Below are 11,721 nucleotides of genomic sequence, written 5' to 3' on the forward strand. Positions count from 1 at the left end.
CGCTTGTGAATAGGTTAGAAACAATGTATTGACGAGTAGCTAACAAGTCACATTGTTTCATCCAAAAGAGTCAGGACTCAATTTGGACACTGGCCAGTTCATTTATTCACACTCCAAGGAACAAAGCATGAGGTGATATACATTGCATTTCAGCAATCCTGTACATGAATTCCATATCTATGAGAACTTCACGAAGTTACTCATGACATTCTCACAACTTAGTATTTCACCAATAGGCCTTGTTCGGAATCACATAGTGAGTCTGAACTCTGACTTTCTCAAATGAGAATACGTAAGGTGTGCAATGACATGACTCATTTCAGGATTAAGGTAAGCACGATACAATTCATACGTAGTGACTTTGAGACATAAGAGGTTAAATGGTTTGTTCTTATCTTGTCTTTAGAAGTGCAGTGGTCAATTCAGTACCTTCGGAAGATACCTAGAAGAACTACAGAGTCTCCAACTCTCAATGCCTCAAAACCAGACATCATAGATTCTTCTAACAATCATACTGAGGTCAATAGTCCTTTGACCCTTAGATTGCGAATATATCGTTTTAAGAAAACTACGAAGAGTTTGTTCATGCAAATCTACATTTGTCTCTTGTGCCTTTATGCACTAACACTGCTCTGAACATGAAGATCTAGGATTCTCTTCTATTTGTCCGCTCTGTCGCTCTCTAACTAGGAAATCCGTTTCCGAACTTATAAGAGTCGATGAACCAACTCCAAAAACTAAGTGGGAGGGTTATATTTGTTGTTTGTAACCCACGATCCCCAACACTAATGAAAGAAGCAATTAACGTGGGACAAAGAGCCGCTCTTGCGACCCCCTCTTAAATGGGAGTACTCCAAGGCGTTTTTGCCTCGATCATTGCTCAATGAGCTATGTCCGAGAGTGATACAATGAAGACAAGGCCTCCCCTTGGGGGATTGTTTTTCAAAGTTGACCTTTTGGACTAAGTGCTTGGTTGCACACTTAGGCTCAATCCCTAGTCGTCCTCCCTTGAGTCTCTGCGAAAGGATGTGAGTGATCAAACCAATTTAAAAGGTGGCTAATCAAAATTGGTGTATTGACATCTTGGCTAAGCATTAATGATGTGCATTTACTTATAAATGGAGATTTTTTGCGGCCTTCTCTTGAGGGAGTAAATTATCGTTTGGTTTATAACACCTTTGGATTTTATCAAGTCTTAAATAAAACTTAAATCCTAAACCAAAGACTAATCACAAACTTGTTTCAACTTTTATAGGCAAAATGTCTCTCAACCCTCTCTCAACCATTCATTCCTCGAATAAACTCGAAGGCGACAATTACGTCGACCGGAAACATAACCTCGACATAGTCCTTACTGTCGACAAGCACAAATGGGTTCTCACCACCCCTTGTCCTCAAACGAATGAAGATTCGACACAAGAGGAAAAAGACACCCTGGCGGCCTGGCTTCGATCCGATGAGATTGCGAGGTTCTATATTTTGGCATCTATGAACAATGTGTTGCAACAACAACATCGTGATTACGAAACTGCCACTGATATGCTCTACAATCTCCATGAGATGTTTGGAGGGCAAGGACGTCAAGCTAGGCAACAAGCGGTCCTACGGTTTATGAACCGTCGCATGATGGCTGGGACTCCCGTTAGAGATCATATGATGCTGATCATTAGCTATCTAAACGAAATAGAGATCCTTGGATCTGAGATTGATGGGGAGACTAAATTAGACATGATCTTGGAAACTCTCCCGAAACTTTTGATACCTTCAAGTTGAATTACTCCATGACCAAGCTAGAGTACACTGTTACCGAGTTTATGAAAGAACTTCAAACCGCTGAGGGACTCACTATGAAAAAGAGGGCTCAAGGAGAGGTACATGCTACTGCCTCCACCTCTGGATCTAAGAAGAGACCTCGCAAGGCCGAGAAGAAGAACCAACCTAAGGTTCAAATGAAGAAGAAAGCGCCAAAGGCTCCAAAGGTGTACAAGTCTGACGACAAGTGCCACGACTGCAATGAGCCTGGTCACTAGCGTAGGAACTGTCCTGCCTACCTCAAAACCAAAGTAAAAGGTATTGTACTTATTACTGAAGCTTGTTTAGTAGCTGATAATGTATCATCGTGGATTATTGACTTCGCCGCTACTAACCATATTTGCTGCTCCTTAACTGGTTTTAGGAAAAGCAAAAGCTAAGAGGATGGCGACTTCTTCTTCAAGTGGGGTGATGGGAGCGTTGTGTCTGCGAAGGCTGTAAGATCCGTGGCGCTATCTTTTGAATAATGCACTTTAAATTTGAATAATGTTTATTATGTTCCTTCCTTTGGGAAAATCTTAATATATGTTGCTTAACTTTTAGAGCAAGATTATTATTTAAAGTTTATAAAGAATGGAATTCGTATTTCTTTTTCTAATTCTTTTGTCACTGATGCATGTATGAAGAATGGTTTTTTTTTACATTTATCCTACTCAACCTTCCATCTTAGACACCGAAATAGATAATGATCTAATTAGGGAGCCAAAGAGGATCAAACTTTCTGAATCCTCCGATCTAACAAATTCAACATACCTATGGCCCTTAAGACTTGGTCATATCAGTCTAGATAGGATTAAGAGACTTGGGAGGGACGTTCCACTCCAAGCCTCTGCAATAGGTTCACTACCTACTGGTGACTCCTGCATAGAAGGAAAAATGACAAAGCGACCTTTCTCCGATAAGGGTCGAAGAGCCACTGAGTTGCTGGAACTAGTACATTCTGATGTATGTGGTCCGCTCAGCCAACAGGCACGTGGAGGATACGAATACTTCGTTACCTTCACCGATGATTGCTTGCGATATGGTTTTGTCTATTTGCTCAAACACAAATCTGAGACATTTAACGTATTTAAGGTCTTTAGTGCTTTAGTGGAAAAGCAAACTGGCAAAGTGATCAAAACCCTTCAATCCGATCGAGGTGGTGAGTATATGTCTGGAGAGTTCGATGACTTTCTTAAAGAAGAAGGTATCGCTTCTCAGCTTACCGCACCTGGCACACCTCAACAAAACGGAGTGTCAAAGAGAAGGAACCGAACTCTTATGGAGATGGTTAGATCAATGATGAGTTACTCATCACTCCCTCTTTCCTTTTGGGGATATGACCTCGAAACAGCCGCTTATATTCTGAACCAAGTTCCGTCCAAAACGGTTCCTGGTACTCCTTATGAACGATGAACTGGCCGTAAAGTGAATCTTGTCCACATCAAAATTTGGGGTTGCCCCGCACACGTGCTAAGGCAAAAGACTATCAAGTTGGCTAGTAGGTCAGAATTGTGTATGTTCGTTGGATATCCAAAGGAAACCAAAGGTTTCACATTCTATAGTCCCGAGGACGATAAGACTTTCGTCAGCACGAATGCTCATTTCCTTTAGGAGGACTTTATGAAGGATGCAAAACCTAGAAGCAAAATTGTGCTTGAAGAAAAGTTGGGTGAGGAAGCTTCTACCTCATCTGTAAGAACTGTTCTTACCCCAACTGAAACATAACCTAACTCATCAGAATCTCGTCAAGTAGTACTTCGACGTAGTGGGAGGGCTACTCAAAAGCCTGACAGGTACATGTCCTATGGAGGCTCTCTTGTAGCCGTCTCTGACATGGATGATCCTGTTTCCTATAGCCAAGCGATGGCTTGTTCTGAATCAAACCTTTGGCTTGACGCCATGAAAGTTGAGATCCACTCGATGTATGTCAACAAAGTCTGGAAACTTGTAGACCTTCCTGAAGGGATTAAACCAGTAGGGTGTAAGTGGATATACAAGAAGAAAAGGGGTCCGGATGGGAACGTCGAGACGTTCAAAGCACGATTTGTGGCTAAGGGTTATACGTAACAAGAAGGGATTGACTATGAAGAAACCTTCTCGCCAGTCGCGATGCTTAAATCCATCCGCATACTCCTATCCATAGCTGCAGCTTTCGACTATGAGATCTGGCAAATGGATGTCAAGACAGCCTTCCTGAATGGCAATCTTGACGAGCGCATTTACATGGCTCAACCAGACGGTTTCGTGGATAAAGGTCAAGAGACCAAGGTTTGTGAGTTACTTAAGTCCATTTATGGACTCAAGCAAGCATCTAGGTCATGGAATATTAGATTTGATGAAACTGTGAAGAGCTTCGGCTTTGAACAGTCAATAGATGAGCCTTGTGTTTACAAGTTAATACACGAAGGCAAAGTTGTGTTTCTGGTACTATATGTCGATGATATATTACTCATTGGTAATGGCGTGGGTAAGTTATCTGAGGTTAAGGTCTGGCTAGCAAAGCAATTCGATATGAAGGATCTAAGAGAAGCCGTGTACACTCTAGGAATCCAAATCATTCGAGATAGGAAAAACCGGACATTGTCGCTCTCTCAAGCATCTTATATTGATAAGATGATGGATCGCTTCTCGATGCAAGACTCCAAGAAGGGCCAAATACCCTTTAGACATGGAGTTTCACTCTCTAAGGACCAGTCTCCCAAGACTGCACAAGAGATTGAAGACATGAGGAAAATTCCTTACGCCTCTGCCGTAGGAAGCCTCATGTATGCTATGCTCTGCACTAGACCTGATATATGTTTGCTTAAAAAGATATATTCGCAATCTACGGGTCAAAGGACTATTGACCTCAGTACGATTGTTAGGAGAATCTATGATGTCTGGTTATAGGACATTGAGAGTTGGAGACTCTATAGTTCTTCTAGGTATCTTCCGAAGGTACTGAATTGACCATTTCACTTCTAGAGACAAGATAAGAACAAACCATTTAACCTCTTATGTCTCGAAGTCACTACGTATGAATTGCATCGTGCTTACCTTAATCCTGAAATGAGACATGCCATTTCACACCTTACGTATTTTGTTCATTAATGTATGAAGATACTTGACAAAAGAAAAAGAGGAAACAAATTTCTTCTAGGAGGAAACTATGTTGGGCGACCAAGGCAAGCAAAAGAGGAAACAATTTTGCTTCTAGAAGGCTTAAGTCACACGCCCAAATGAGAAAGGGAAATAAGGAATATTTGCTCATGAATATGTGATATTCTATAGAAGAGGAAAGTACCTTATTGAAGGTAATCCCTCTCCTATAAATAGGGGCCTTATTCTTCTCATTTGATTCATTCCAAGTTTTAGAGATTTGAGAGCTTCTCTCTCTAGCTTGGCCGCCCATCCTCTCTCTCTCTCTCTCTCTCTCTCTCTCTCTAAGTTATTTCGTTTTTGTTTTGGCACCTAGGTCCACATTTGACCTAGTGTTTTAGCTCTTCGACTTTGAGACTTGTTCTCGAGTCGTCGTGTTTAAAAGTGCCCACTCACTAATTCCTTTTCTTTCGAGTGATTCTTGTGATAGAAACTATCGTGGTTAGTCGTGTTGCCGAGGAAAGAAGAGAGACGTGCTGCGAGGATAGACGAACGTTGCAACTTTCCAAAAGCTTCTCAATGTTCAAGCTTCTAAAAAGGTTAGTAAATTTATTATGCTCATAATAGTTTTTATTTACGTGTACTTGCTTTTTGTCTAGGTTAGTAAAATTGTTTTACTTGTCAAAAAGAAAATTTTTAAATTCCGTCGCTTACCGGAAGCGTTAAACTTTTTCTTAAACCCTAGATCAATTCCAACAATATCATCGTACACCATCGTATATCATCGTAGACTATCACAATTCAATAAAAGTTTTAAAAAAAAATCTCAGCCTTTAAATGTCATCGTACACTATCGTATACTATTGTACACTATCGTACAACATCGTATATCATCGTACATCATCATAATTAAAAAAAAATTAAAAAAATCTCAGCCTTTGAATATCAACATACACTATCGTATAGCATCGTATACCATCATACATTATCGTATTTTCTTCAATCTCATCGTAATTTTTCGAAAATTCAAACAAAAACCCTAACTTTACCAAATTCAGTCCAAATCATTCCAAATCATCTAGAAGCAATGGAATACGAAATAAAAAAGAAATTCATAATTTTTTGGGCATTTTACGGGGGACGAGATCCAATCAACGCGAGAACGTCAAACTCACGTCAAATCGTAAAACTTCTTCACGAGATTGGATGAGTGAGAAGGAGAGAGATTGAAAATGAGAGGAAAAAAAAAGAAGAAAATTAATTAACATTTGATCTGAATGATATTTTTGTCCATTTTTGAGATAAAAATCATATTTTAGATATTTTTAAACTAACGAGTCTAAACATGATATTTTGTTAATTATTAAGCGCTTACTATGTGAAATTTCTCCACCCTATTCCATCAATAACAGCGCCCTTTATTGGAAACTCAAACGTTCTAATCTTTTAGCTTATAATAATTCGGGGGAACACTTTTTGAATTTTTTATTTTATGGAAGGAACAGTTTAATTTTACACAAAATGGCACAAGCCTTTTTAAATTTGTACGTTCTGTAGTGTGTGTATATGTATATATATATATATATATATATATATATATATATATATATATATATATGTCAGTGAATATATTGTTGTTCAATACCGAATAAATATAGCGATAGTATTAGTAACAGCAATACCAAATTTTAATAAATACATCAAATGAAAATGTATATATAAATATAGTGAAAAGTGAAATAACTATCTGAATTATTTAAGCTGATATATATATATATATATATATATATATATATATATATATATATAGGGAAAAATATAACAGTCCAAGTGATCGAACAGCCAAATACATACAGAATAACAAATTATATGCCAAACAGATATGTTGCTGCAACTTTGAATGAGAAACGAACCAGACCATAAGTTAAAGTCTGATAATCCCTGAATAGAACCGAGAAAATAGGAGAAATTAGTGGTTACTAAAATACTAGTAAAAATAGAATGTATACAATGATAACGTTAACTTTAGATAATCGCTAATTGATCACATAAGCCAAAGCAATTATCAAAATAACTTCCACACACACAAAATGAATTGTTATCAGTATAACTATCAAAACGTGGGTTGGTCTGATCAACCCACGTTATAGATAATCCAAGCACTGTATAAAGACATCAAGAAAGTGGAAAATGGCGATCTCATTTTTTTTAGACCCGCAATGCCTCTCACTTATCATCCGCACCCTCAATATTTATTTATTATGCTCCTTGTAACTAGATTCGTCTATTATATGGATAATCCGGCCTAAATCTTCATGTATTCGGCATATCATGTTCGGCATACATTAATTTTCGGTTAGACAAATGTTGTATCTCAATATATATATATATATATATATATATATATATATATATATATATATATATATATATATATATATATACACTTTGTAAATTTATCGTTTAAGTTCCTAGATTTTATACATTTAATCTACAGGGATTTAATTAAAAAAAAAATACAGGGACTCACATACATTAAAATATCAATAATAAATATTTTCCACCAATGTAAAATATATATATATATATATATATATATACACTTTGTAAATTTATCGTTTAAGTTCCTAGATTTTATACATTTAATCTACAGGGATTTAATTAAAAAAAAATACAGGGACTCACATACATTAAAATATCAATAATAAATATTTTCCACCAATGTAAAAGCTAATATGTAATATTTCTGCAAGTAGTTACGGGCAGAGAAGTAGTTGGGAGAGGGACACCATCAATTGATGAGTATGAAAAATGTTTTATAAGTACTTCACATGGATTTACATATCCTGCAGTGAAACCCTAATATTTAAATAGTTATATATTGAGAAACCCTCAAGTTCATATCATATTAAGTTTAAAGCACTATGAGAACTACATTACTGTTATTTGATATCCACCCATTAGTTGTCCCTGTGTTTCTCATCTTCCTCATAAGCCCTTCCACTATTTTCTGCCCAAGTCCATCTATATTACAAGTTGAAGCCTATAAGTCTCTTGTGTACCCTGAGAACTATGGTCAGATTGAGCTTCCAAAGGTCAACGGTCCAGAGAGCTTTGCCTTTGACTGCCATGGAAAAGGGCCGTATGCTAGTGTTTCTGATGGAAGAGTCCTCAAATGGGAAGGCTCTAAATCTGGCTGGAAAGAGTTTGCCATCACTACTGCAAATAGGTAATTATTATCATTATATATATATATATATATATATATATATATATATTTGTGTGTGTGTATAAGTGCATGTAAACGTTGTGTTTGATTTTAATTACTTAATTGTGTGTGTGTGTGTGTGTTTCAGAAACTTTTTTTTTTTTTTTTTTTTTTTAGGGCAGCTTTGCTGCAGTGTGGATTGAACCCACGACCTCCACACAAGAGGTGGTGTGGAATTACCACTAGACTATCCTAGGTACCACGTGTTTCATAAACTAAATAGCTAGGATTTATTTTGAAAAGAAAAAGAAAAAGGAATGGACTAATTTGCTTTATTAGCTTCTTTTTAATAGTAGGATTTAACAGTGCTGAAATTTTTGCATCGGTAATATTAATCTATATCGGTTGAAGTAGAGTAAAAATTAAGTTGATGATCAAGATATCGAGCGAAGGGTTTTGCAGGTTGAGAGATTGTGATTAGTTAGGACAAATTTTAGGAGTGGTAATTAATTGATATGGTAGAACATTATTTTTAATTTTGTCAAAAAAAAAAAAGAAGCTTATTGCCTTATAGATATTGAATTAATGAGTTTTTATACCAACTAACGAATCTTCATAAATGAATTAAGACATTGCATGTTTTTCTTGAAATAATGTTTTTAAGTGTAAAAAGGAGGACGCCAGCTGCTAATTGCTATATGTAACTCGGACAAAATTCGGAAAACTCTTCCTTTGACCTTACACTTTTAAATGATATTAAATGTTATGTTATGTTTCCATTTTCACTGCTTTGCGAAGTTTCTGTTAGGTTTAATTCCTTGGATACTATTATTCTTTGTTGGATTCAAATATTTGTGAAAAAGTACATGGCCTTTAATACTTATGACTAGAGTAGTTCGCTATTTCAATGAGGTTTTTTATTATTATTATATATGAACTATTTCAACGAGTTAAAGTATATAACAGGGCACATGCAACTCGGTACAAGCCCAATAAATAATATATATATATATATATATATATATATATATATATGATTTTATTACTTGATTAGCTCTGGATAGATGACAAATATATGGTCTTCTATCTTTGATTTTACCACATATATATATATAATATATATATATGTAACTAGCGTGATGAGGATGCATTGGCCTTTCTTTCCTTGATAGGCCTAGAGAGATGTGCGATGGATCCACAAATCCGGAAGCTGAACCAGCCTGTGGGAGACCATTGGGCCTAAAGTTCGACCCCACTTCTTGCAACTTGTACATCGCTGATGCTTATTTTGGGCTCCTCTCTGTGGGCCCAGAAGGAGGTGTGGCCCTACAAGTTGCCACGTCAGCAGACGGAAGTGCCTTCGGTTTCACAAACGCTTTGGACATCGACGACGACACTGGCGTCGTCTATTTTACCGATAGCAGCACTGAATACCAAAGAAGGTAAATTTCTGCTTTCTTCTTTCTCCTTTTGATTCGCTAGTAACTGAGAATTGGACATGACAAAAATGCGTGTCTTTTTTTTTCTTTTTTTTTTTTAGTAAAAAAATGCATATTTTGTCACAAAAAAAAAATTACTTTTAAAAATGTATATTTGAATTGTTTAGTATATTTTGTCTTTTGCCTTTAAAATACTCTTATAAGTTAAGAAGTTTAACGTTAGTTGAAATCTCAAAAGTTAAATATCTATTTTATATTTTGCTCTACATAGAAGTTCTTTTTTTTGAGAGAAACTCTATACGTAGTTATTATGACACTGGAATGTTTCGCTAATTGAAGACTTCCGTATAAAATCACAGATTGAAAATCGTTGGGGACAAAAAAAAAATTCAAATCTAAACTAACGATTTCTTTCTGTCCCTTTTTGTAATAGATAAATTAAGGTGATATGTATTGACATTTCGCGGTGTCTAGAAAACACAGGAATTATAACAATAATTATTATTACAAGAATCATAATTGACGTGTGGGGTTTCGTTCATTATTACCAAACGCCAATTTGCAGAACGTCATTCAATTTAATTACCGACTACCCAACCCTCATAGACTTTATGCGTATTAAGAAATATATATGTTTTAATAGCGACTATTTATTTTCTTTAATATACCACCATTTAATACAGGTAGGTCACGATCTCCAGCGAAATGTACGTCAAGCTAGGACAGTTGTGTGACATATCGTTTTTTAGGATTTAACATGAATCAGTGAATATATTGTTGGGTCACAACTCCCAATTATGCATCAGATAAAATGTAACGATTTTGTCATGACATATATTGGACATAGTCCCCACTACCTTTCATTGCATGCATGTAAATTCACTGCCTAGTGATAAATCCCTTTCCTTCATTCATAGATTTGAAAACTTCTACAATATATATATATATAGTTTTAAAATTATGCTCATCATTAACTTTATACAATGTATTCAATGTCGTGTACTCACCTGATAGAAAGTCCCACTACGTATAAGTGTAAAAAACAGTAATGTGTGTGTAGCTTTTTTTTTTTTTAACATCGAGCAATAATACATTTTAAATTCCCGTAATAATTTTCCTACATTTTATTAAACAAATATTCTGGAGACGTGATAGTCTTCGACGTCCTAATAATACTCTTCTCTCACACGCACGCGCACACACACACGCAGGAATTGGATTTTATCAATCTTGAGCGGAGACAGAACGGGAAGGCTAATCCAATACGACCCACGAAGCAAGAAAACGACAGTCCTCCTGAGAGGGCTAGGGTTCGCGGACGGAGTGGCAGTAAGCAACGACAAGTCGTTTCTCCTGGTGGCGGAGTCGGCGACGTTCAAGATCTACAGAGTGTGGCTGGTCGGTCCCAAGGCCGGGTCGCCGGAGCTGTTCGCTCAGCTGCCGAGGGCACCGGACAACATCAAGCGATCCGCGGACGGGGGGTTCTGGGTCGCCCTGAACTCGGGCCGGGCCTTGCTCGGAAGCCTGATCCGAAAGAGCCCCGGTGGGCCCGCCTGGATCAGGGACCCGGTGGCCCTCAAGTTCGACAGGGACGGGAACGTGGTGGAGGCCGTGGACGGCGCCGGAGCCGCCGCGCTCGAGAGCGTCAGCGAGGTCGTCGAGCACGGCGGTGCCTTGTGGCTCGGCTCCGCTGTCAAGAACTATGTCGGTGTAATCCGTCGGACTCACTAGGCATCCATGTAATATATATTTTTATTTTTTTTGTAATGAATGTTATTTAAAAAAATTCAAAAAATTTGCGAAAGGGAGTTTGATTAAGAATTAAAAAGTAAAACCAGGGCTGTAAGATGAGTTTTGAGATAAATTGAGCTTGCTTTTGGGCTGGTGAGATGATCATTTGGGGTTCTTCCGAAGGCAAGAATAGTATAGCTGAAGGCGAATTAAAGAGAGCATCTATAATTTCAAGAGCCATTAAAGAGAATAAGTGCAGTAACAAGATCATAGGAAATTTCATTCTAAAAACTTAAGTCTCAGTTAATTTCTCTCTCTCTCTCTCTCTCTCTCTGCATTTGGGTTTCCCCACTCCGTGGGTCTCGCGTGTATGTCGAGTCTCGGCGACCACACCACAGTTGAAAACATGTACATCCGTCGCTGGTTTACGGTGGACACGAAAACACAGACTAATTTGAGCGTTTTGCTAAA

General features: G+C 37.3%; 1 protein-coding gene across 1 annotated transcript; it reads left to right on the forward strand.

Moving 5' to 3' along the window:
- Positions 1-7,700: 7,700 nt before the first annotated feature.
- On the forward strand, positions 7,701-11,323 carry LOC149402634 (protein STRICTOSIDINE SYNTHASE-LIKE 10-like). Its single transcript, XM_089610125.1, has 3 exons — positions 7,701-8,101; positions 9,253-9,522; positions 10,731-11,323. Exons 1-3 carry the CDS (start codon positions 7,797-7,799, stop codon positions 11,248-11,250), a joined length of 1,095 nt encoding a protein of 364 aa, XP_089466251.1. The 5' UTR covers positions 7,701-7,796; the 3' UTR covers positions 11,251-11,323.
- The last annotated feature ends 398 nt before the right edge of the window (positions 11,324-11,721 follow it).

This window comes from Urtica dioica, chromosome 3 (assembly GCF_054948205.1).
Source record: "Urtica dioica subsp. dioica isolate 48M chromosome 3, U.dioica_male_clone48M_v1_H2, whole genome shotgun sequence".
Taxonomy (NCBI): Eukaryota; Viridiplantae; Streptophyta; class Magnoliopsida; order Rosales; family Urticaceae; genus Urtica; species Urtica dioica.

Bases quoted from the DNA above. Each gene is read 5' to 3' on its own strand.
- LOC149402634 (XM_089610125.1), top strand. From the start codon at position 7,797: ATGAGAACTACATTACTGTTATTTGATATCCACCCATTAGTTGTCCCT. The intron at 8,102-9,252 runs GTAATTATTATC...TTTCCTTGATAG, and splicing joins GCCATCACTACTGCAAATAG to GCCTAGAGAGATGTGCGATG. The intron at 9,523-10,730 runs GTAAATTTCTGC...ACACACACGCAG, and splicing joins AGCACTGAATACCAAAGAAG to GAATTGGATTTTATCAATCT.